Source organism: Phascolarctos cinereus, unplaced genomic scaffold, assembly GCF_003287225.1.
Source record: "Phascolarctos cinereus isolate Bilbo 61053 unplaced genomic scaffold, phaCin_HiC Scaffold_726;HRSCAF=1367, whole genome shotgun sequence".
Taxonomy (NCBI): Eukaryota; Metazoa; Chordata; class Mammalia; order Diprotodontia; family Phascolarctidae; genus Phascolarctos; species Phascolarctos cinereus.
This window is the reverse complement of record NW_027556098.1, coordinates 247387643-247415372: the sequence shown is the minus strand read 5'-3', so window position 1 is coordinate 247415372 and position 27730 is coordinate 247387643. Positions and strand designations below refer to the sequence as shown.

Here is a 27730-nt window from a genome sequence, read left to right as displayed (position 1 = left end):
TCATTCAATCCATCTCTGCTAGCTATCATCCCATTTCTTGCCTTTCTTTCGTGTTTAAACTCCTTGGGAAGGACACTGACAATAGGTATCTCCAACTTCCTTCTCTCTCTCTCTCTCTCTCTCTCTCTCTCTCTCTCTCTCCTCTCTCTCTCTCTCCCCCCCCGTCTCTCATTCTCTCTCTCTCCCTCCTTACTCTTTACAGCCTGGTTTTTCACCTAATCATTCCACTGAAACTCCAAAGTTACTAATAATCTCTCAGTTGCCAAATCCAATAACCTTTGACACTGTCAATCACTCTCTCTTTCTTGATACTCTCTTCTTTCTAGGCTTTTTTTTTTTGACACTCTTTTCTCCCGGTTCTCCTACCTATCTCATTCTGATTCTCCAGGTCTGTCCTACTAGCCTTAGGTGTCCCACAGAGCTAGATCTTAGAACCTCTTCTTTCTCTATACTATTTTACTTGTCCATCTCATCAACTCCCATGGATTCAATTATTTTTATGCTGATGATTCTCAAATCCTAACCTCTCTTCTGACCTCCAGTCTTACATGTCCAATTGCTTACTCGACATCTTGAATTTAATTCTTCAGACATCTTAACTCAACATGACCAAAACTGAACTCATTATCTTTCTTCCCAAACCTTCTCCTCTTCCTAATTTCCCTATTACTGCTGAGGAGATCATTGTCCTCAAGGCAGTTAGGTGGTACAGTGGATAGAGAACTGGGTCTGGAGTCAGGAAGACCTGGGTTCAAATCTGGTCTCAGGCAAGTTACTGGGTGACCCCTAGGCAAGCTACTTAACCTCTACTGGTCTCAGGTTCCTCAACCATAATATGGGGATGAAAAATAGCATCTACCTCAGAGAGTTGCTATGAGAATCAAATGAGTTAATATTTATAAAGTCCTTAGCACAATGTCTGGCATATAGTAAACACTTAATAAACGCTTATTTCCTTCTTTCCTTCCATCTTCTCCAGTCAAACAGGCTCACAACCTAGGTATCATCCTTGACTCCTCAGGACCTTTGCTCAATACCCCTCTTCCAATCTGTTGCCAAGGCTTATCAATTCTGTCTTCATAACATGTGTCCTATATGCTCCTTTCTCTCCTCTGACATTGCCACCATACTGCAGGACTTCATCATCTCACACTTGGTCTACCGCAATAGCTTGCTGGTTGTTTTGCCTACCATAAATCTCTCCCCACTACATTCCATCCTTCATTCAGTATCAAAGTGATCTTCTGAAAGCACAGGGCACCATTATCACCCCTATTGAATAAACTCCTGTGATTCCCTGTTACCTCCAGGATCAAATGTAAAATCCTGTTTGGCTTGCAAAGCTTCTAATATCCTAGCCTACTCCCTATCTACTTCTCTAGCTTTCCTATATGTTGCTCCCTGCCATGTTCTCTGTGATACAGTGACACTAACCTCCTAGCTATTCTTGAAATAAGACACTCCATTTCCCAGTACTAGGCATTTTCATTGGCTGTCTCTCACCTCGGGAATGTCCTCCCTCCTCATCTGTGCTTTCTGGCTTCCCTGGCTTCCTTCAAGCCCTAGCCAAAATCTCCACCTTCTACAGAAAGCTTTTTCCTTTCTCCCTCAATTCTAGAGCCTTTCCTTTATTTTTTTTTATTAATTTATTTTGATTTATCAACTATCACTTCCATATGCTTTTGAGTTTAAAATTTTTCTTCCCCTCCCTCCTCAAGACAGTGCACAATCTGATATAGGCTATACATATACATTCCTATTACACATATTTTCACATTAGGGATGTTGTAAGTAAGAACTAGAACCAATAGGAAGAACCACCAAAAAAGGAAGCAAAACTCAACAGAAGAGAAAAACAATAGCAAAGAGTATGTTTCAATCTGTATTCAAATTCCATAGTTCTTTCTTTGGATGTGGATAGCATTTTCTATCACGAGGCCTTTGGAGACGTCTTACATCTTTGTATTGCTGGGAAGGGTTGAGTTTATCAATATTAGTCATCGCACAATGTGGCTGTTATTGTGTAGAGCTTTTCCTTTATTGATTATCTCCAATTTATCCTGGATATGGGGTATCTGTATATAGTTGTTTACATGTTGTCTCCTCCTTTAGACTGGGAGCTCCTTGAAAGCAAAGATTGTCTTTTAAAATCCTTTTTGTCCTCAGGACTTCACACATAATAGACACTTAATAAATATTTATTGACGAATAGATGAATAACCCATTTATTAACCACTTACTATGTGAAAAGTACTGTACTGAGCACTGGGGACACAACCAGAAAAGTAAGACAATCCCTGCTCTCCAGAAGCTCACATTCTAATGGTGGAGACAACCCAAGCGGAAGCTTTCAGCTGTGAGTCAGATGGAAAGGTCTGGTCCGTAGGAGGCATAGCAAAGCAAATTTTAATGCCTCTTCTTTAATGTCGCTTTCACTGATAAAACTACATTGGTTTCTGATGTTGACAAGGCCAAGGACTTTGGTGATAATTCTTTTGTAGGTCTTAAATAGATGTAACTATAGCACCTGAAGGAGTCCAAAGAGTTTGGAATTCTTGATGGGGATCCATTGATAGCCTTTGAGCAAGTCAGTCATCTGATGTTTCAAGAGGCTCACTCTATATTTACGCCTCATAAAAAAGTTTTAATAACATAGGGATGAGCAGATCGCTGGGGGCACTCCACTGAAGTCCTTCAAGTTGAAATCAAACCAGTAATGACAACCCTGGGTATTTTTTACACATTATTCCCTTCCATGCATTCTGTGATTCAGCTCCCCTCGGCCACTCGCTCCTCACCCAGAACACTTCTGGTTCAGCATTTTCACTCATTGTCCCCCATACCTGGGATGGAGGCTTTCTTCCTCCTCTCCTATACCCTGGCTTTTTTCTAGTCTCAACTCAAATACCATCTCCTGAAGGAGACTTTTCCTACCTCCTTCCTAGTGTCAGCTGTTAGTGCTTTCCCTCTGAGATTATCTCCTTTTCAAAATTTATTTATTTAGGCTATATTTTAAGCTCCAAACTGCCTCCCTCCCCACCCCTCATCAGAGAAGGCCACCATTTCTCACACACACATACACACATATGCATAGTATGGTTTCATATATTTATATATAAATATAATACACATACACACACTCTATACATACTTCTATTTATCAATTCTTTCTCCGGTGGTGGATAGCATCATCCTTCATAGGTCCGAGATTACTTCCAATTTATCTATACACATCTTGCATGTACCTAGTTATATACATGTCTCCCTATTAGACAGTGAGCTTCCTGAGGGCTAGGACTATCTTTATCTTTCTTCATATGCCTAATGCATATAAAGTGCTTCACACAGTACCTGGCACTTGGTAAATGTTTAATAAGTGCTTTTTGATGGACTGATTGGCCATCTGACTAGTTGTCAAGTGACCTTATTGCACTATTGTCCAGCCTATGTGTCTCCCTAGAGGCCACGCAGATATCATAAATGACTTAGTTGATTGTATTCATGCCATTTTCATCTGTGCTTGAGCTGCAATAGCTCTATGGCTACAACAAGGACTGGTAACAGATTTCAGGTATTCTGTAAAATTTCTAGGTATGTTTGCTCCCTCAGAGGTATGTGTTGGGGGAAGGATGCCATGCTGATATTAAGACCTCCCATTTCCTTATTTCTCCTTGCCGCACTCCAGAGAAGGCTGTAAAATAGTTCCATAGTTTAATCTGAGGGATACTACTAAGTCCCCCCAGTCTCCCACTATCTCCTTCACCAGATAACCTCAGCTATGTCCTCCTCTGGCACTTCCCACTATTTCTATCACTCTCCTAAATTAGACAACAAAAATGGGGCTTTGTATCCAGAAGGCCATTATTAAAATAAACTTTATCTAGGCAAATTCTTCTTTGGCCCTCTCCGCTAGCGCTCTGCCATTAGCACATGGATTCATTTATTAAGTTAAGAAGTTTTCCACTTGAACGTTTCTGGAACGAAAAGAGAGCACATGGTAATGAAATGTAAGACAAGTTTCCATGAAAAGAAGAGGAGCAAAGAGGAGCCTTGGACAGCAGCTAGGTGGCAGCCTCAGGCTCCTGTCTCTGCTGATGGTGCCTGGGGATGGGAGGTGCCAAAATATACAAGGTGGGACCTGAAAATGACAAAATTTGCCTACCTGACCATGTTGGGGGAGGTTAGCTCTGATATAGGGTCAGACCTTCTTGGTCCTTGGTTAATAACCCTATTCTGCAGGCTTTTGTTTCATCAGAATCCTGTTCCACCTACTATTTCCCCTCTGCTCTATTTCCTTCTGCAAACATTTGAACTCCATTCTTTTTCCTTTGATCCTGCAGGATGATCAAGCATGGTGACATCCCTATTTACAGTGATGAATAAACTCTTATAGAATAATTTGAATGATTGGTATATAAATTAGCATTCAACCACAGAAATGCAACAGAGGCATCAGAAATGTAGAGATGGGACAGCATGGTTTAGTGGAAAGAATACTGGCCACTTACTAGATGTGTTGCCTTATATAAGTCACTTAGCTTCTCTAGAAATAAGAAAGGTGAAAAAAAGCATTATGAAGTGCCTGCTGTGTGCTAGGTACTATGCTAGATGCTTTATAATTATTATCTCATTTGATCTTCCAATAACCCTTGGAGGTAGGTGTTATTATTAGCCCCATTTTACAGATGAGTTCAACTGAGGCAAACAGGTTACGTAACTTGCCCAGAGTTACATAGCTAATTAGTTTCTGAGGTCAGTCTTCCTGACTCTAAGATCAGTTCTCTATCCACTGTACTGCCTGGCTGCCTCAGTTTTCTCACAGTGTTGTTGTGAGGCTCAGATGATGATGATGATGATGACACTTTAAATCTGGCAGTGCTTTATATATGTTACTGTATTTGATCCTGATAACAACCCTATTAAATAAGTGCTATCATTACCCCCATTTTATAAATAAGGAAACTGAGGCAAACAGGTTAAGTGACTTGCCAAGGATCACATAGCTAGTAAGTATTTGAAATAGGCTTCTTCCTGAATCTTCCTGAATCCAAGTCCAACAATCTATCTACTACATCACCTAAAAGCCTAATAAGAAACCATATGGGAAATCTCCATCTAAGAGAAAGCATAAAATATTATACAAACAAGGTATTATCATTAACTCTCCTACTGTACCCTATTTTTCAAGCTTTTGCTCCATTATAATCCTTTTTCTCACTTCGTTCTACCTACTATTTTCCCTCTTTTCTATTTGTTTCTGCAAATATTTGGACTCTCCTTCCTTCCTTGATCCCCAAGGACCAGCAGCTTTCATCACAGTGATTAGTGGGTGCTAACTTTATCCTAGGGAGATATGTGCCTAGAGCTTGACATAGAAGTTTTGACTTGATGGTTATCTTAGCAGCCACATTAAAAAAGCATCCCAGATGTGTCATTCTTTAGTATCAGACAAGATAGACTTAATACATATAATAAAGTGTCTGTGAAATAAAATGCACTGAGTTATATCTTGCAGGCACAGCTTCCAGGAATAAGGAGGTGATAGTACTTTTGTACTCACGACCTGATTAGACTACATATCGTATTCAGTTCCAGGCACCATGTTTCAGAAGGGATTTTAAAGAGCTGCAGAGGGACCGACACAGGTAACCAGAAAGGTGAAGAGCCTCAAAACCATGTCATAAGATGGTCAGTTAAAGGAATTGAGGATGTTAACCTAGAGAACAAAATACTCAGGGCAGCCAACTTCCATGCTTGAAAAACTGTCATGTGGAAAAGGGTTGTTCCATCCGGCAATGGGTGACAGAACAAAGGATAACTGGTGCAAGTTGCAGAGGCAAACTGACGGTTGGGAAAGCTGCCTAATAATTAAAACTGTCCCAAAGAGGAGTGGGAGACCTTGGGAGTAACTGGGTTATCCCTCATTAAAGGTCTTTAAGTAAAAGCTAAGTGACTACTTGTTAGGTCTGTTATAGAAAGGAATTTTCTTCAGGGTATGTATTGGAGTGATTGGCCACCATGATTCTGTAGTTCCAGCTTACCTATTCCTGCCTTGAATAAAGAATTCCTAAAATTATGCCCAGTTGATTCTACTCCCATTGCTCTTGAATCTTTCCTCTCTTTTCCATTTCCACTGCCAGCCTCATTAGGTTCTCATGACCTCTCACCTGGATAATTGCTATAGTCGCTTAAATGGTCTGCTTGCTTCAAATATCTCTCCTCTCCAATCTCTCTTGACTTGGGGAACCCAGAGCTCTGAGACTTCCAATTCTTCCCTGCTGATAATCATCATTATCTTTCAGGTTGCAGGCCATAGCTTGAAGAACATGGATTTAAATGTAATTCATCATGTAGATAAAATCCTGAAACCACAAACACTCTAAAACAGGAGTTCTTAACCTGGGGTTGGCAAACTTGTTTTGTTTTTTAAGATATTTCAATAACTGTATTTCAACACAATTGGTTTTCCTTTTAATCCTATGAATTTTATCTTTTTGTATTAGAAATATTATTCTGAGATAGAGTCCATAGGCTTGATCAGAATGCCAACGGGAACTATGATACACACAAAAAATTAGGAACCCTTCCTCTAAAGGAACAGATTCTTCCTTTGAGAGCCCACATGCAACTTCTGCAAAAGTCTGATGCACATTTTCAGTAATAATAGGAATTGAAATTGGCCTGTGAATTGTGGTCTCAGCTGCAAAAGAAATCTCAAAGGCCACCCAGTCCAATTTGTACCTAAATAAGAATCCATTCCACAATTTAGGAGATATTATTTGATGAGCTGGTCATTGTTAATATACAAAAACTATTTAATATGTAGGCGTTACTTGTAAATAGAAACAATTGTATGATCTGGTCATCAACAGGAGATCTTTCCTTTAGACATGTAGAAGGTCACTGGCTAATGCTTTTGATGAACATGTATCTCTCTATCAAACATGTATCTCTCTATTGTCCAAACTAATTTCTGTGCCAATATGATACAGAAGCAGGTGACATCATGCTGCCTAAAGTGGAGGAGTAGAGGTTGAACAAGCCCAGAGCAGGTTGAAGATTCCATGCCAATTAATAGTGAGACTGGGTCCATGAGTGGCCACTACACTTCTAGCCTTCATAAGATACAGAGATTCAGTCTCAAAAATTTTTTAAAAATTAATAGATCAAACTGTTAGTGCAGTTGAAGATTTTTTGGGGAGACATTGGTGTTTTTTTTTTTCACCTTGAGCAAACACTTTTTTTCTTCTTACCAGAAATCTAGGGGTTAAATAATAAGCTTTTAGCCATCAAAAAAGTGAGAATATACTTTCTCCCATTACTAAGAGGAGATTTACGTATGCAATCCCCGATAGCAAGAGGAGGCTTTGCCTTCATAGCTCTCCAAGGCATTTGTAGAAGGATGGACCTCTTTGTGCTATCATTTATTTCCTACAGACAGATGGGCATTGCTATAGAATAAAATGTTGCTGAATACATACTGAAAATTCCTAGTGATAAAGAGTGATTTTTATATAGGCATCTCCCAATTTCCTTTTTAAACACATATTCCCTAGGCAAAAGTACATAAGGAAGTGGTTTTAATGGCTTTTACAGAACTAGTTTGATAAGATGAATCTATTTTCTACATTGTAAACAAACATCTTAATTTTAAAAACTATAAAACATGGGCCTGGAAACCTAGGGAAGCAGGAGCGAAGGTTGCCCTCTGTCTTCATTTCCTGTTTTCTCTAAGTGCAACACTCAAGAGTATATAAGATGCAATTTAAATGTTTATTTTAATAACTCTAAATATATTGATTTAGACTCTCTGTGGTCACCAGTTTCAATTTTAAGTGTCCTACTTCACACTGTTGCCTTCATAATTAACAATATAGTAAAAAGACATTGTTCCTTGCATGAAACCAGCCTAAGAACCAGAATAATATTGGTAAAACCATCACAATGATGGAGATTTATTAGTTGCCTGACAATACACGGCTCTGCATAAAGGACGCTAAAGAGATAATAGCTCCAGCCCCATAGGAGTTGAAAAGCTGAAATATATTCTTAACCCTAAATGTTTCTACACAAACACTGTCCCTTTTCTCAATTTGGAATGTGACTCCCCTTAAGGACAAAGTACAGACATAATGTCCGACACATTGCAAATGTTCCATATGTAATGCATCACCTTGAAAATATGAAGTATTTTTTTACATTAGTTCCTATGAAATTCTATTTATTCTGTATACGATAGACTGAATGGTATAGTAGAAAAACAAACATTGGAAACAGGTTCTAGTCCTAACTCTGGAAATAATATTCTGTGTTTACCACCTGATATCTGACAATTTTTCTGGGCTCTAGTCTCCCCCTCTGCAAAATGAAGAGGCCTGACTAGATCCCTTTGAGCTCCAAAAATCATGATTCATTTTGTCTTAGCCACCTTTTGAAATTCTTTCCCGTCTTCATACCCATCAGTACCACCTTCTACATATGCCCACAGAGCAGAAACTTATGTTGAAATTTATTAAATCACTAAGATAGTGAACACAGCTGGAGAAATTGTTTTAATGGGGAACAGATTTTGTAAATGATTTCTTCGGGTCCTAAGTTCCCAGAGTCGTTTTCAAGTCCTACAACATACAACCAAGCACCTAAAATCTCTCATTTTCCTAATCCTTCCTCTGCCAGAGATAGCAACTTACACCAAGTGGTATTGGTGACAACCAACTCTAGTTTCCATTCCTGGTGTAGGCCAGGTAAGGAAAGGGCTATAATTGTGGATATGGGGTCTCTCAGGTGAGGAGACTACTCAGGGACTCTGCAGGAGCCATATCCAGTGGGTTTACTCTACAAAGAACCATATTCTCTTTGCTTTTAGAGATTCTGATAATAACAAACATGGGGAGGAGGGAAGGGACAGAAAGGAAAGACAGGCAGAGAGCTCTTGTTAGACAGTTTTACTAACACAAAAATAATGAGAGGTAGTCAGGCACAGTATAACTTGTCCACAGGCCATGTGGGGCTCATAACCCTGCCACACAAACCAGATTAAAATATGACTGGGAATTACTTAACAAAATAAATAAAAATAAAGTAAGATATAGATATTATACTTTAAAACTGTCAGTATGCAGCCCACAAGGATCCTCATTTATGGGTTGATGGCTTCCATTTCTATTTGAGTGTGATACCACTGGTATAGTATATAGAGAGCTAGCCTCAAAGTCAGGAGCACTTGAGTCCCATATCTCCCAAAGCCTTCCTGTATGATTCTAGTCAAGGTGCTGGGTTCAAGTTCCCCCTTTATCTCAGATTGGCTGTGTGACTCTAATACCAGTCACTTAATCTCTCAATGACCTCAGAGTCACTTAACTCTCCAAGACTATATCAGTGGCAGAGTTGACCTGCGTTGGTAGAGGGAATTCCCTTACAACAATGAAATCATGGGTCTACTCCCTGTCCCTAAACCCAGTGTCTGATTTCTTTTAGACCTGTATCAATTACTTTTTAAAAAAAAATTCCTCTTCTCTTAAGAACTTAACAATAGAAGCACACACACACACACACACACACACCGATATTCCAACATAAAAGGACAAAAAAAGTGTATTGCCTAGATTGTTAGTAAGTCTTGGGCACGTGAACCAGTTTATAGTTTCATCATACTAACAGATGATGACTGATTCACAAACCATGCTGGATGATCTTTCAGAAATGACAAAACACCAGCGGAATAAATGATTCATGCTACGATTGTAATAGCTTTGTACAAGATGTTGCCAACTGCACCGAGAACTAAGTCTTACTTAGTGCTTGATTTATCATCATCCACATGAGAGCAGCAGCAAGGATAGGCTCTCTAGCATCTTAGCTAGGGTCAGAGTGACTGTAGAGTAGGAGGATCAGAGCAAAGAAGCGAGCTGATGTGGCAAGGAAGCCCTGAGGGAGCTAGAGCAGCACATCCTTCTGTTCCTCCCTCTCCCACGTCTGTACTTTTCTCCCAGTCATGGCCAAACATTACCACCTCAAATGACAACCTTGTAGTGTGTGCAGCGCACACCGAAAGCAAAGGCCACAGGTATCCACACCCCCAGGGCCTTCCTTCTTGGTGTCCCTGGCAGGAGCTATAGAATCTTTTGATAGTAACAGCAAAACTGGGCCAATACTAATTTCACAGTTTACCACAGTCCTGTAATTTTACATCTACAAACACGGTCTCTGGAAGATTCAGGCACCTTCTTCACCAGCGTGATTCTGTTCTAAAGGGTTAAGGGAATAATTTTTTATTTGTTCTTGTTGCTTTGATTTAGACTTAGGGGCTAGAAATTAAACATGAAACACAAAGCCCCTCTCTGTTCTTTCTTTCCGGAAAGAATAAAACACTCTAGGAGACAATATCTGAGATATGTAAAAGCTTTTATTGACTTATTTTCATTCTAACTATTATTCCTCTTTCATGTCTATTGCTCATAAAGCTTTTTGTTGGCACTCAAAGAAAGCTGCAATTTATTTCCATGACTGTGGAGACAATTCCCTGTGGCAAAAATAAGGTGCAGTACATCATTGTTTTTGAAGAACCCTGTGATTAAAAAGCCCAGTGCTGGACCAAGAAAGGAAAGCACTGCCTTGACTTCTTCATGACATAATTTGTGACAACCCATGCAGTCATACACAGGGATATGCTGCTCAGTGTAATTACTATTTACAACAGAGTTCAAATATTTGTACTTATAAATGGCATCAGTAATAATGGATTTAATGAAAAATCTTAAATAGATGAATTCAGTGTGCCTCATCACAAAAAAAAAAACTCAACAAAAACTTTCATTTTCTTCCTGCTGAATCAAGGGCAAGAAGCACGTTGTTATTAAATTGCTAGCTTGAACGAATTCTTTTATGATTTTGTCCAATATTCACTTTGTTTCCCACATTGGATGTCTAGCTGAAAGGAAGTGTTCAGCAAGGGAGTCATGAGAGTATTAATTAATATGCTATTTTTTTAAAGCAGCAGAAACTCAACTTGCTGACATTTTTTTTTCTAGCTAACAATGATCCTGAAGAAGTAAACTATGAATCTAAGGTGTTTTGATGCTGCCCTCCAAATCTGTGAATATCCCATAGTTCTGGTATTCCATTCAACTCAACATGAGGCAGTGAAAAGAGGAACAGATTTGGAGTCAGAAGGCCTGGGCTTGAAGCCAATATTCTGTCACTTCCTAATTGTATGACCTCAGTCAAGTCAGTTCATCTCTCCAGGCCTGAGTCTCCTCATCTTTAAAATGAAGAGGTTGAGCAAGATGATTTTTAAAAAAATTTCCATCTCCAAATTTGTGATTTATTGATCAATTAAATTAAACAAATATCAAGGCCTACTACTATGTGCTAGGCTTTGGGGATACAGAGATAAAATTAGCAGTCCCTGTCCTAAATGAATATACAGTTTTATGGGGTGTATGTATTGGTGCCAGCTTGTATTAGCTCCTGAGAGCTGATTATTAAATTTTCACTGTGAACATCTAGGTCTTGGAAATTAGCAAATGCTACAAATTAGGACTTGCTTTATTGTTTCGTTGATTGTCTAGACTTAAGAAAGTGATGGAGAAAATGTTAATGTAGATTAAACTATAAAGTGTGTCATGCCTTTTTGGAGAATTGGTTCTTAAACATTTACCAGCACATCCCATGACATAAGACCTATACCGAGAAAACGAAAATAAAAGCTACAAGTAAATAGGTGAGGTCTTTATAGAACGGCATGAGGGATATGAGGAAAGGAGCTCATTTCTAGCTAAGGATCAGGGAAGAATTCACAAAAGTATTGTGCCTGAGCTGGGCCTTGACAAAAGGGGAGGATCTTAGCACATGGAGAAGTAATTGGAGGGTGGGTCTTGGTGGTCGAATTCCATTACAAATACGGGGGACATTATAGTCAAAGACATAGTGACAACCTCACATAGAAAAACGTTGGAAAAGAGAGAGTCCAATCGGATGAAAATATAAAGTATGATTTTATACATGGGAACCAAACTGCCTCTTCCTTCAAATGAGCTCTGAAATCCAATAAAGTGAATTCCTAAAAACATATGACGTGTTCAATAGCTATTATGAGCTTCTTCTATGTAATGAGGCAAAATTGCCCTTCTATCATTCTCTCAAGAGTCTCTGTTCTGAATGTTAATCCATTTAAAATAAGGAGTTTTTGTGGTTTACCTTGTGGGGCTTCATTTATTTATTCACTCATTTGACAAATGTTTGTTGAATGATAGGACACCGCACCGTGCTGCTTTTCTGTCTTTCATAATGAATAGTTTGCAAAAAGATGGTGTGGGGGAGTTGAAAGAAGAGAGAGTGAGAAGACAGAAGATTTGTGTTTTGTCACATGCTGACACTAAGTGGATTAGTGATCTTGGGCAAATCTTCCTTTCTTTTCTGAGCTTTTTTCCTCACCTGTAAAATAGCAGTGTTTGACTTTTTTTTTTTAACCTTTTTGGTCATATCTAGCTCTAAGGTTCTATGTGTAACGACTTCTATTAATGGTCCCCAGTTACCCATGAAATACTGATATCAGTTTTGACTCTTCCTTTGTCTCCCATGTTCAATCACTTGTCACTTCTGCAACTCTCACACATCTTTCTTCCTTTCCACTCCTCCTTCTACTCCCTTAATTTATGTCCTTATTACTTACTAACTGGAATTTGATGATTGCTTACTAACCAGTTTCACGTCTTTACTTCAGCCTACTTCCAGATTAATCTTTTTCCTCTAATCATGTCAGTCACTAGACACCTCCCCATTCCCCTAAAGAAACCCAGTACTAAATAAAGTCCAAACTCTTCTGTCTGACCTTCAATGTCCTCCACAATGTATCTTAAACTTATCTTTCCAGCCTTATTTCCACTACTGTCTTTCTTATACACTAAGCTCCAGCAAAATGGTACTCACTGTTTCATAAACAAATCCCATGTTATCTTACTTCTTTGCCTTTACTTATATTATACCCTTTGCCTAGAATGTACTTCTTACATGCCCAGTCATCTCTGCTAAAATACTACTCATCTTTCAAGATCTAACTCCAGTGTTACTTCTTGCTGGTAGGTCTTCCTTGAACCCTCTACTTAAGGGGGATTGCTTCCTAATTCAGCAAATAGGTATTAAATATCTACTTATAAGGTACAGTATAAGGCACAGTACTAGAGCTGGGGATATAGAGAGGATATAGAAACAAAGGGGCTGTAGCTCTTAAGGAGATTACTTTCTACTAGAGTGTAATTCTATTATAACTGATAGCACTTCACCATCTTCTATGACTTGTCCCTCTCTAGTACAAGCTACCAATACATCTGTTGTAAGGTGAATACGTTTGGACATCAACTAGCATTTATCAAGCACCTATTACGTGCCAGGCGCTGTGCTAATAAACACTGGGGATTCAAAGAAAGGCAGAAAACAGTCCCTGCTCTCAAGGAGCTCACAATCTATTGGGGAAAACGATGTTCAAGAAACTACGTGCAAACAAGATATAGACAAGATGAATTGGGGGTAGCTTTGGAGGGAAGGCAATAACAATTAAAGATGTGATTTACATCAGCAAGAAAGACCTGTGTCAGTTGATGTTATAGCCAAGGAGGACAACTGTAGAGTCAAATTCTGAAGGCATGCAATAGTGCTCACATGAATTGCTGGATAGTTCGTTCAAGCATGAAAGTGTACATTTAGTAGTACAAATTTAGAATCTGAGTCCCCAAGATTATGGCTGAAATTTCCATAAACAAAAGTTACATCATATTACTCAACTTTAATACACCTTATGTATGTCTTAAACGTTCAGTGTTTTCTAGACCAAATGTTCTCAAAGCATAGACCAGATACCTCCTGGTCAAAGTTATTTTCTTAATACTACTAAGACATTTTAATTTCTAATATGGTAAATATTGTTAGATATATCCCACATTTAAAATGCTGTTAGGAGGGCCCTTAATAATTTTTGAGATTGTAAAGGGGTCCTCAGGTAAAAAAGTTTGAGAATAGTTGTTCTACATAATTCAAATAAGAGTCAGCAATGGAGTCAGGAAGAATTAGGCCAAGGCTTGCCTCTGACATGTTAGTTGTTACCATGAGCAAGTAACCAAACTTTTCAGTCCTCTAGGCCAGAAATATTTAATATAATAGAAAAAATATACATGTATTTATATAAATATAAATATGTAAATATATTTATAATGTATATAGCATATAATATTACAAATATAATAGAATGCAGAAAATATTATATGTGTTTTTCTAAGCCAATATGCAGCCTGCAGGGATCCTTATATACTGTTTGGTGGCCCTCTGTTTCTATTTGAATTTGATACCACTGCTCCAGGCAACCCTCTAAGGCTGTAAATTATCCATCAGTTTTCCAGACTGCTCTCCCCCAAACCCAAAAACAAAAAACCATAAACTTAAGAACAATGCAAGACAGTCTAGGAATTTGTGGCTATGGGCAGGACTAGAGAGCAGGTGGTTTGTAATTTTTTTGTATATGTTTGGAAAGGAGGTACTTTAGAACTCAAAATGTTATAGCACCTAATTTATGCTTAAATGTGACAATTGCTAGGGTGAGAGGGTTTTTTTTGTTTGTTTTTGTTTTTTGGGTTTGGGTCTTTTACACATTTTGTCCTGGTCATAAGCTCCTTAGTGAAGAAAATAAACCACAATAACCAAAAATATGCTGCAGCTCTTTCAAGTATCTAAGGATACAAAAGGAAGATGGATTACATTTTTGCTCAGTTATTTCACTCCCAGTTTTGTAGCCTGCTCCTCCAATATCAACTCAAGGTTGAAATTATGAAGTGTTCTTTACATGGCCCATTAAACAGTCTGCTCACTTAACTGATATATTAGGCTGTCTCTTAAATAAACTCTAGAGTACACATGAATGATTTTAAAACACCTACCAAGCTAAGAAGTTTGTTATTTAGAAAATAAAAAAAATCCACACTGAAATGATTGTCAAATATTGTTTTTGTTTTTGATTTGGTGGCTGTGATAAGAAACCAACTTCAATACCAAAAGAAGAACCCATTTATGTTGCAGTATCATGACAAAAGGTCAAATCTTTTTTGGATATAAACCATATCAAAACTGACTAGGAATGCTAAGTTATTGGGGAATAAAAAAAAAGACCATAGTAACAATGGTGTTATATTCAGCATTTTTCTTAATGAAAAATGGAGGGCACAAGAGATAGTGTGTCCTAGTGAATGAATCTTAGAGCCAGGAAGACCTGAATTCAAATCTAGTCTGGCCAACATCCTGGCTGTCTGATACTGGCCAAATTGTCTAAACTTTGCATGTTCCAGGCAACTCTCTTAACACTGTAAGTTTCAGAACAACTGCCTATTTGTACTGGCAGAGTAAATTTCCTCACCAGAAGTTTTATCCACTCATGAAATCACAGGTCCAGATCACCCTCCCACCCTAAAACAAAAACAGAGATAGGGGCTACAGGGTTTCCATAATGGAATAATTTATTCCATAATTTATTCCTGACACTGGTGACAAACTCAATTACATTTAGTTAACATTTACTGGGTGCCTACTATGTGCAAAACCTAATACGACATCAGAGCATCAAATCGTTGAGCGCCATTATGCTGGATCTCTTAAGACATAGCCAAACAAAATATTTTATACTGCAAACAGGAAAGGAAAAAGTAAAAGTAAAATATTTAAGAAGATGTAGAAGAAAAAATAAAATACAAATGAACTATCAATCATGTTTTGCTCTCTATCCTGTTATATTTCTATCTTCTGTCATAGGGGTTTCTTAATCTCAGATCCATAGATCTCCAAGGGATCAGGGAATAGATATCAAAGGGAAGTTGGAAGAGAAAAAAGACTACATCTTTATTTTCACTAACCTGTAACTTAAACTTAACATTTCCTTCAATTGTGATTTTTTTTAAGGAAAACCAATCTTCTGAAAATGAGTCCATAAGCTCCACCAGACTGCCCAAGGGTTCCTTGATATAAACAAAAAGGATCATAGATGTAGAGCCAGAAGGATCTCAGAGGACAACTAGTCCAGTCCCCATCTTTAAAAGAGAAAGATGACTTGCCCAAGGTCACACAACTAGTAATCGTAAGATGTAGGATTTGAACCCAGGTCTTCTGTTTCACTGTAATCTTGCTGCCTCCCATCAGAACCATGACACTACTGAAATGATGGTGAGCTTATAAGCAGCTATACTTTGCAGGGTCTGTAAAAGCAGAGAGATGTCCTGAGTACAAAGCAAGGACATTGGGAGAGGGAAGCCCTAGATGGTAGGTCTATTTCAAAATTTTGCCTAGGGGTTCAGAATCTCAAGTCATACCAATCAGTATAAACTTTTACAGTTGTAATACATGTCAGTTCAAATCTACAGTCATATGAAAAAATGCTCTAAATCAGTATTGATTAGAGAAATGCAAATCAAAACAACTCTGAGGTACCACATCACACCTGTCAGACTGGCCAACATGACAAAACAAGAAAATGATAAATGTTGGGATGTGGGAAAATTGGAACACTAATGAATTGTTGGTGGAGTTGTGAAATGATCCAACCATTTTGGAGAGCAATTTGGAACAATGCCCAAAGGGCTATAAAAATGTGCATACCCTAATGGGAAAAGAACCACATGTACAAAAAGCTCTTTTTGTGGTGGCAAAGAACTGGAAATTGAGGGAATGTTCATCAATTGGGGAATGGCTGAACAAGTTGTGGTATATCAATGTAATGGAATACTATTGTGCTATAAGAAATGATGAGCAAGCTGCCTTCAGAAAAACTTGGAAAGACTTATATGGACTGATGCTGAGTGAAGTGAGCAGAACCAGGAGAACAGTAACAGCCACACTGTGCAATGACTAACATTGATAGACTTAGCACTTCTTAGCAATGCAAGGATCTACGACATCTCCAAAGGTCTCATGATGGAAAATGCTATCCACATCCAAAGAAAGAACTATGGAGTTTGAATGCAGATCAAAGCATACTATTTGCTATTTTTTTCTTATGTTTTGTTCTCTTTTGTTTTTCTGATGGTTCCTCTTATTGGTTCTAATTCCTCCTTACAACATCACTAATGTGAAAATATATTTAATAGGAATGTATATGTGTAGCCTATATCAGACTGTGTGCCATCTTGGGGAGGGAGGTGGGGAGGAAAGGGGAGAAAAATTTTAAATTCAAAAGCTTATGGAAGTGATTGTTGATAAATTAAAATAAATTAATAAATCTATCTATCTATCTATCTATCTATCTATCCATCTATCCATCCATCTATATCAGTTCAAGCAAGTGCTGCTGTCCATCTTCATACCTAATATTCTACTTATACTTTCCAATATGACGATACAATCATCTGGTGGAAGTTTTGCTTGTTAACATAAATCACTTCCAAATGTATTCACCTTAGAACAGATAAAAAAGAAACTGACAGAGTAGGATGGTCTGTTCTCTACAGTACGGAAAAAGAAAGAACTCTGCTACAAAGTAAATGAAAAGGCTTGGCAGGCATTGTCCTGTGATTTTCAATATCACAGACTATATTACTATTTTAATGAGGTACTTTTCAGTTTAGACTTTACTTTTGATCGTACTGTACATTTAAGTCATAATCTAATGTTTACATCACATCATAGTATACTACTGTTGACACTCAAAGGGTAGAACCTATTTTGACAGGATAAGAACTCATTCAAATTTGGTAGAATTAGATTTTCTAACAAAACTTAAACTTTTCAGTGTTTTGAGTTAATTTTTGGCAGCATATAGCTTCCTGTGTCTAAGAGAAATTACTTTTAAAATTAGACCAAAAAAAGATAAAAAGTTTTAGACATCAATTAGCTGGCAACCCACCTAAATATTTTTTGTGTGTGTAAAGGAATCAGATATATGAATTAAATCTCCATGAACACACAGCAGGATTTTAACAATGAAGGGGGGGGAAAGAGAGTTTTGGAAAATTTGCTTGGCTGTTCTCACACCTTCGAACTTCTAAAAAGCCGCTTAAACTGATTACAGACACCAAAAGCTAGAGGGAATACTCTTTGTTAGAGGATTTGTTGATGGAATTGGTTCAGTTACAAGGGACAGCTGATTAAGAGAAGACAGATGACAGAACACCTGCCATCCACTCATCTTAGAAAAAGTTAATTTATAATTTGGGCCTAAAAACATCACACACACACACACACACACACACACACACACACACACACACACACACACAGTGGCTTCTGCTATGAAAAATGGACCCGAAGGTGATACAGGACCATACTTACTCAATCTTTTTGTTTGTTTGTTTCCAAATTCTACGTGATAACTTTATTCTGAATAATTTGTTAAACTCAATTATACGCAAACAGTATGAGTGACTTATGGTGGCCACCTTCCCATCTCACTCTCTTTTTCCATCATTTTTTCTTAGCTGACCACTTGTAAGTGTAGCAAGCCAGCAAAGAACTCCAGAGATTGTTTCAGACACACTTACTAAAAGGATTTGTTTGGTGAAGTTTGGATTCAGTCAAAGGGCTGCACTTGAGGACCTGGAGGGCCACATGTGGCCTTGAGGCCGCAGGTCCCCCCACCTGGTTAGGGGATGCAGTGGAAACAATCCGGAGGCCCTGCCCCAAGAAGGCTGGGCAAGTTTTTCCTTAAAAAGTCTCATCTTTGAGACTTGATTGGATTTAAATAGACTAAAGGCTCTAACTTGTAGCTTCTTGATGGCCTAAGTACAAAAGCCAGGGAATGAGGAGTCACTGGGCATGCTCAGAGGTTTCTGACTAGCAGACCATCATGGGTAACACAGAGTAGGAGAAGCTATACCAGTTGAATCAATGCTGAATATCATTTCCCTAATATTGCTAAAACAAACTAACTGTTGGATATTTATGAGTGTCTCATTTCCTTCCAATCTAGAACCTGAGCTACCAGACTGGCCTTAATAAGGCTAGACCAGAGGGGCTCTTTCAGTTGCCTCATCTCAAAAACTAAACAGAAAACCCTGGGGGATTTTTGCTAGACCTGAACACAGAACAGAGAATTAGGGGAGAAATCTTAAGAACAAAGATTGAGAACTTGAAATAACCTCAAAGGCCATCTACCCCAACATCCTCATTTCATAGGTGAGAAAACTGAGGCCACAGAGTTTAAATGACTTGTTCAAGGGTCATTTAGGTGGTAAAGATAAGAGGCAGCACCCAGTTGTCTTTCTATTGTGCCATGTTGTAATGCCATATGAGATGGTTCTGCCACTTCTCTAAGTAGGAAAAATCAGTTAAATCTGAGGATCCTATGAGCCTTTACAGATGTCCCTTGAGCTCCTGCCAACATTGTTCAACACTGGCATTAGAAAGTACTGATTCATTGTTCTGCCCCTGTATAGGGACCACATCACCCAAGTGGATACTGAGACTTTTGGAAATGATACCAATCATCTATCCCAACTATCCCATTGCTGTGGAATCAATAAAAGGAAGAATAATGGATAACTAGCCATTAACAAGTAATACAATCAAAAGTACTCATCAGAAACAATTACTGACAGGTCCTATCCCAGGGTGGAATCTGACCCTGAAAGCCAGGTTTCCCAGGGAATGTGCAGTGAGAAATGGAATGTATATAGTCATTACCAGCAGGATGAAGGCATCAGGCTTGACAATTACAAAAGCCTGACAGACAGCTGTACAGAAAACGTCAGATGGACCAATACATAATTGTCCAACAAGGACTCAATTCAATAGGCAACAGCTATGTCTGAAAAGGACTTGGACAAATCTGCTCCAGGTGTGATGTCATGGGTCAACAGCTGGAAGACAGATATGCAGAATGGAATGGAAATCAAAGAGAGTGTTTTTCAGGCACTCTACATGTATCTTCCACTTCTCTAGCTGCCCAAGGTCTGCTTCTAGGCAGGGATGGTAGACACGGTAGAGTACTCCCTAGAAACTCCCTGAAACACAGCATAAAGGAAGCCCTCTCTTCTAAGAAACTAAGGCACTGCTGGATTACTTAATCCAAAGATAATGTTTACACACTCCCAGTCTCTACACATACAAGAATGGGTTTTAGTACTGAAGTTCTCTTAACCTTACATAGAATTCTTTGCTATTAGGCTAATAATAATCCCTCCAAAGGTATCTGTCAAATGGTCGTGTATCCCTCAAAAATAGGCCTGTGAAAAGAGGACATTAACTGTCTGTTCCACAACCACAAACTATTCCTCCCCTAACCTAAGTACAGATCCCACTCTCCCTACCAAAAAAATTTTGTTTTCAGAAATGCCTGGAAAGGCCCTGCTGTCTACAAAACAGAGCTCTGCTAGGTGCGGTGGTACAAGCCTATAATCCTTGCTAAAGGAGAGAGCACAGCCTGATGGATCCCCCTAGTTTAGGAGTTCTGAGCTGCAGTGGGGCTAAAGACTGATATGATAGTAAGGAAGCACTAAAATCCAGCACAAATATGGTGGACCCCTGGGAAAAGAGGACTGTCAGGCTGTCCAAAGAGGGTGAATCAGCCCAGGTCAGAAAAAACAGAGCAGGTTAAAGCTTCTGTGTTAATCAGTATTGTGATTGGGTCCATAAGTGGCCACTACACTTCCAAGCTGGGTGAAATAGAGAGACCCAATGTCAAACAAAACAAAACAAAACAAAATCAAACTCAACATACAGCTTCACAAATAATCCCTGATACTGGGAGAGAAAAACATTCTTTTACTTCACAATTAGCAATAAGGTGCAACATTGAAGAATTCCTGCCAGAACTAAACGCATTTACTTAGATTTACGCTAAAGTATAAATGACCCTTGGTAACTAGGTGGTGCAGAAGATAGAGTGCCAGGTCAGGAGCCAGGAAGATTCATCTCCCCAAGTTTAAATCTGGCCTTAGACTCATACTAGCTGTGTGACCCTGGTAAAGTCATTTAACCCTTTTTGCCTCAGTTCCTCATCTGTAAAATGATCTGGAGAAGGAAATGGCAAAACACTCCAGTATCTTTGCCAAGAAAACCTCAAAGGGGATCACAAAAAGTCAGACATGACTGAAACGACTGAACTACAACAATAATAAATGACCCCTACCATAATTTCTCCTGAGAGCAGATTTTGATAAATACAATAGAGAAGGCATTAGATGCCCTGAAATGTTGGGTGAGCAAGGCACCGGAGAATGCCTAAAGAGCAGAGGATGATGATAGAAATATTTAGCCCAGACCTTGTGTCGAAGGGGACTTTCTCATGAAGGACAACTCAAAGAAATAGGGATAAGCTACATTTGGCCCATGAGACTTTTCCTCTTTAGGATAATGAAAGTGATGGTCATAGGCTTTGACTTTGGAACCTATCATGTGCTTCAAAGTTCCCAATTTTTTTTTTTGCCTCATTACTGACTGCCTGTTGACCCCTGCGCTCTGCCTCAAATTAAAACACCAAAGATGCCATCATTAGAATATCCATCTCTGTAACACAGAAGATATGGAAATGGGAAGAAAGAAAAATTCCACTGGGAACTTTTCAACTAAGCCAACAGGACTAATAATCTAACAAGGTAACTGGCATGAGAAGTATCTTATCATATGTTGACACAAATGCCAAAAAAAGTTTAAAAACAGAAAAAAAAAACCATAATCAGACCTGAAGGGATTCAGAAGCATGTCAGGTGAAGACGGAATATGGTACAGTATAGTGGGAAGAGCACTGGTCTTGAGTCCAGAGGAAAATCCATCCACAGATGCTTCCCAATGGTGGCAGCACTTACAACCTTTCTCAGCCTCAGTTTCCTTATCTACTATGGTACAGAATAATAGAGTGCTGAACTTGGAGTCACACAGCCATACCTGTGTGATCTCAGGCAATTCAGTCACTAACTTCTCTGGACCTCAGTTTCTTCCCCTGTAAAATTAGATGATTGGACCAAATAGCCTCTTAAGTCTCTTCTAGCTCTACAGCTATGATGCTATGAAATGGAAATAATACCTATTGAACTTACTTCACAAGGGTTGTTGTGAGGCCAGAATGGGATAGATACAGAAAGCATTCTAAAAAATCTTAAAGTACTATATAAATTCCAGTTTGGATTTGGTTGGATTTTATTGATCCACCATCCTTTAACCGAATCTTCCTAACATTTCTTCAGTGAAATTCATACATCTGAACACCATTTATAATTGTTCTTTGAACAGACTAGGCACTCAATGAATCTTTGTTGAACTGAATTGGAATATGGTGATGTAGATATATGGTGCTTTGGGCATGGAGTCAGAAAGATATGAGTTCAACTCCAGCCTTGGACACTGACTAGCTGTATGACCCTGGGCAAGTCATTTAACTGCTGTCTGCCTCAGCTTCCCTAATAGATGATAACAATAAATATTATTATAAATGGGGATAATAATAGCACCTACTTCCCAGGGTTGTGCTGCAGATTAAATGAGATCGTAACTTAGCACAGTGCCTGGCACATAGTAGGTACTCAAATTCTTGCTTCCTTCCTTCTACATTACTCTCCCTGGATTATTTTTTCCTTTTTCTTTGCTATCAAGATATGTTTGAAAGATATTCCTTTTTGTCTCCTAAGTGCCCTCACACTGAATAAAAGCTTGGGGATTTTGATGCATTTCAACAATACTACTTGTTAATCTCTAGGCCTGGCTCCAGTCCTCATGACTAATATGAAAGTCAGGTAGGAGAGAAACCAAAGAAAGGTTTTTCCCCCACTTCAGTTCACATAAAGGCTCACTGTTAATAAATACAAGAATCAGCTGTCTCCATCAGGAGCCAACAAACAATAGCTTCCTTTAAATCAATTTCCTTCATTAACTGTAATGAGAAAGAAATATTTGCTGAAGTCGGAGAAATAACAAAATGAACAGGATAAGAAAAACCAATAACCCTAAAATCGTCATTTGTCAAGAAAACATCATCTGTAGGCATATTCATTTTTCTGGCCTTTCTGATGTCAACTAAGTAATCACATATGAAGGGTGCTTTTATTGAAAATAGATTCTAAAATTAATAACTCAAGTATTTCTAGGTCTAGTGGCCAAAGTTCAGCATTCCAGCCACCTTAGGAAGAAAATATGAGTAAATCAATTTGCATTGAAAAGCTCCTTCATGAAGTTGGCTGGGCAATGTGGCGGGCATCCCAGTCTGTTCAGAGGAGCAGAAGTTGAATTCTGTTTTGCAGAAGACTGCTTGGTCCCAGTTGAATAATCTGCTGGTACTCACTGTTAGCAAAGCAGTAAATAGATTATGGGTAAACAGATATTAACATTCTGATTAAACATTTTAAAACCTCACACCCCTATTTAAATACACACAGAGATGCAAAATCATGTTGGGCTGAGGGAGCTCTTAGTATTCCCATTCTTGGAATCAATTCTACCCTTAATTGCTATATATAGATCCATAGCCTGAAATGTATATCAGCCACACATTTACCAGAAGCAAACCTTTTAAACTCTCTTACTCTGGCCTAGTCTAAGGTCCTTAAGGAAACTCTAATGTAGAACCAAATTCAATTTGATAACTGACCTAGCTCTATGATTGCTGACCAACTTTACTTTTTATGATCATCCAATTACTGTTTCTCATCCTCATGTATTTCCTTTGGAAAAAAGACCAGGCTACAGAGTCATCTTTTTATACCAACCATAAAAATACAATCTTCTTGGAAAGATTCCCTCTAGTTTCCTTAGAATTCACTGATTGAAAAATTTAAATAAAAGTCACAATAGAAGAGACATTTTTAATAAGCTTTCTGGGTTTGAATCTTGGTATGAAGCCCAAAAGCTTTTATAATATCATCCTTCTGTGTCACACTATTTAGTATTATACCAAATGAGCATCAAAAATAATTAAATCATAAGTGGTATCTATAATGCACATTGCAGTAAAGTAAACAAAATTGACCTTCATTATTTGGAGTCTCTACAACTTATTCCTAGGTGCAGATGAAGAAGCCTACCTTGGGGAATTTGCTACATGGTGGCATGATGTGGGGTTGAGGTCTTCAGAATTCTGTCTAGACAAATGAGATCCCTTCTATTTCCAGGTCATGCTTAATGCCTGAGATGGCATGAGGAGATTGGATGCATTTAAGGGCAGCACCCATTTTAGCAAACTATCAGCCTTCCAGTTTAACCAGGGGAGGAGAAGCATCCAGTTGGGTAGGTGAGTGGAAACAGTGGGCAAATCCTTTCATTTTACTCTGACATTTTCTTTCTTTTTCATCCCTCAAAATGGAGATCTTTCTCAGAGAGCAGATGCCCACCAGCTTTCCACAACATATTCTTCTCTTTTGCCATATGCTGCCTTGCACCTTTTGGGTCACTGTCCACTTCAGGCAATGCTGATAGTAAGCCAGGGAGGTGATAAAGACCCAGTTAGCTCTGACAAGTTAGGCTGTTTAGACCAATTTTCATGGCTACCCCAGAAGCCCATCAAGCCGCCTGTCAATCCCTTACACCTTTCCATGACATGCGCTGAACTTCAGACTATTAAGCATATCCTTTCCCTTAATATTTAGGGAGAGGGGAGGAGGCACCCACTTTTTGAAATTTCCCGGTGATTTTAGCTTTGAAGAAACGCTTTTTTCAGTGACCTAAGTAACCTCAGAGTTCTAGCCTTAAGTATAAGGACAGGACACCTGGTAGGGCAAGGGAAACCACCTACTGTTCCTGGCACTGGGTAATGGATTGGAGGGGGGGCAGTTCTAATCCTCTTATGGGTTGTAAAGGATTTCTTGACTCGTAACAGTCCTCTCCACTCCCCACCCCTATGTTCTCTCCCCCACTTTTCTTTTGATGTGGACCGTACACGTTCTAAGAGGGTGGGAGATTCCCTTTGCTGCTCCGGCTCTGTATGTGTGTTTTCGTTCACTTGAACTCAGAAATCCTCCTGGACCACCAACCCATCCACCTGTCTCCTTTCCTTTCTGCTCCCCAATACCAAGTGTATCAGCGCTTAAATCTAACCCAGATGAGGGTTTATCCTCTTCTCCCACTATGTCCCCATTTCTTAAAATTGCCTTCCCCAGTATCCGTTCCTGAAGGCAACCTGCCCGGCGCCTAGGGAAGTCTTGACAAAGTTGGGCGAAGGGAAGCTGCTGAGGAGCCCTGAGGGGCAGTTCAGGAAATTAATTCTATGAGATCGCAAGGGGGAGGAGGATAGGAAAGGGGGCACTCAGACGGCTGAATGGGGAAGGGGAACAGCCCAGGGAGAGCGCCCACGCGGAATCTCCTCCAGGTAACCCCCCTCATCCTGTGCGCCCTGGGAAGCGCAGACGACTAGCTGAGGAGCGCAGGAGGCTAGCAGCTGTGTCCACCCTCCCGCCAGCTTTCTGGGGCTGCGGGGCCGGGTTGGCACCGAGGCTGTCAGGGAGCCCGCCGACTGTGGGGGCGCGGAGCAGGGACTTAGTTCAGTGTGAGGCTGGGGGAGGGGGAGGGGACAGGAGGGGAGAAGGAAGAGTTAGTAAACACGATATTTTAAAGAAAGGGAAAAAAGTACACACTAAAAATCTGAGCTAAGAAAACTGGGTAGGAGGGGTGCAGAGCGGGTGGGGGATCCTATGTCGCCAGACATTCAACTTCTGTCTCCCCCCACAAATCTCAGCGGGACTGACCTGCCAGCCGTCTCTCTCTGACATTTTTCCACAACAAATCCCAGGCTTTGGAAGTGGAGTCCCGTAACTGCTCACTGATTGATCTCCTGAGCTGGGGTTTCAGAGGTTTCCGCTTGCTGGTCATTTTAGATCCGTCTGCATAACGACCAGGCTCCCCACCGCCACCCCCAGCTCTCTCCCGCAATCAGTCTCTTAGCAATTCCCAAAAGAGAGCGCCTCTTTCTCGGAGTCCCAAGACCCACACATGGGTCTGCCCAACCAACCTCCTGCACTTGCAGTCTCCACACATCAGAAAGGCTGGGAGGCGTTTTCTCTGGGACGGCACCGCATGGCTAACCTGTACGCTTCATCAACTCTAAGGCTCCATTTCCCCACTTTCCCTCTTGTTCCCTCCCCTCTCGGCTCCTCTCTCTGGGGCTGTCTAGAGTCCCTGATTCCTTCCAGGACCGTGCTCTCCCCTCTCCCTCTTTCTTCCCTCCCTCCCTCCCTCTGGAGCTTAAGAGTCTGGACCAGATGTGCAGCAACTTAGAGAGTTTCCACCACCCTTATTCAATTTCACTCGCAGAGCACAGGGGGCTCTGCTCCTTTCTCCTGCTTCTACCTATTTCTTGATTTCCTGTATTTTTCTGCCTCAGAGACTTTTAAAACGTTTAAACAATGTGCCCTAGCTGGCCTCTCTAAAATTGTAACTATCACTGTTTTCCTGTGTTCATGCCACGTGATATCAATTATTTTAACTGCCATCCTTTTGTCTTGAATTCATTTGGGACTTCATGAATATTTGGGTAGGAGGGTGTTTTTTAGGTGTGGTGCTGGGATCTTGATGTAACTTTTTCAAGGTTTTTTTTGTTGTTGTTTTAAGCTATCAATTGACTTGCATGAGAGGAAACAAACGAAATTTTGCATTTTGAATTGGAGAAAATAAGCAGCAGCATAGAATAGTGAAGAGCCAGGAAGCTTTTGGGTTCAAGTCCCACCCAGGGCCCATGCTATCTGTGTGACCTTATCTTCTCTTCACTTATCTTCTCAATGGGGAGGGAACAAGACCTTAACTTCCAGAAGAGGTATTGATCTGAATTGAGAGAGGGAGATTCCTTTACTGGGAGTTACCAATACAAGATTGTAACCCAGTTCAACATTTTTTTTTAAAAAGCATTTTTCAAAAGAAAGGTAGCTGTGGCATGGCATAGTGGATAAAGGGTTGACCTTGGAGGCAGGGAGAGCTGGGTTCAGATTCTTCCACAGAAACTTACTAGCTGTGGGACCCAAGACAGTTCACCTAATTTTTCTGTGCCTCCCTAGGACTTATCTACTAACTCCTAGATCCATTGTGGTTCAGATTAGCCAGTCCCCCACAGATCTTCTCCAATTGAAATGTACAGGTCAAATGGGATATGTAATCTATTCAAAAAAGGGGCTTTTTACACTACACCAAAAGTTCAAGGTCTTTGTGCAATTAATGAGACACATGAGGAAAATAGTATATGAAACCAGAAGAATTTTAAAGTTATTGTAGCCAGCTTAAGGGGTGAACTGCACAGTAAGCAGTAGGAATATAATCACTAATTTATTTTAATGTGCATTGGGGGTAGGAGTGAGAAGGAAATATTTTTCCCTTGTTAGAATGCTGGAAAGGGGGTATACCAAGCCCTCAAGTTAACTAGGCTTTCAAGAAACCTATAGCAGGGCATTGACCAAGCAATATATGTAAAATGGGTGCAGTACCACCTTTAGACTGGGGGAGGGGAGGCAATGCTCTGAAGATTCCCAAGGTCATGTTACTTAAGTTACTTAAGGTTTTTAAGAGAAAGTCATTATTTCAGTATTGGCAGCATTGAATGATCTATTTGATGTAAACCTTAGGTTTGGAAGAAGTGGCTGGGATACTTCAAATACCTCAGGAATGCATTACTGTGAACCAATAATCCAAGTATTTATTAAGTACCTACTATGGACAGGACATCATATTAGGCTCTGAGATACAAAGACAAAAAAGCAAAAACAGTTCCTGCTTTCAATGGGCTTCTATTTTACTGGGGGATAAAGTAGGTAAACAGATACAAGTAGTCAGGATGATTTGAAAAGAGAATAGG

The 27730-nt window shown here is 39.6% G+C and overlaps 1 protein-coding gene and 1 long non-coding RNA gene across 4 annotated transcripts in view; one reads left to right on the top strand and one right to left on the bottom strand.

The window, feature by feature from the left end:
* STARD13 (StAR related lipid transfer domain containing 13) overlaps positions 1–27730 on the bottom strand; it is a 716694-nt gene that overhangs the window by 265516 nt on the left and 423448 nt on the right. The window contains exon 1 of one of the 3 annotated variants that reach the window (XM_020997119.2): positions 25638–26016. The exons of the other annotated variants lie outside the window; for them this stretch is intronic. Within the exon in view, the coding sequence (XP_020852778.1) occupies positions 25638–25761 (124 nt within the window). The 5' untranslated portion in view covers positions 25762–26016. Of the gene's footprint in view, positions 1–25637; positions 26017–27730 lie in introns of those variants that run through there. 3 annotated transcript variants of the gene reach the window in all.
* Positions 1–27730, top strand: part of LOC144454561 (uncharacterized) — a 145276-nt gene that overhangs the window by 48783 nt on the left and 68763 nt on the right. The window lies entirely within an intron of this gene.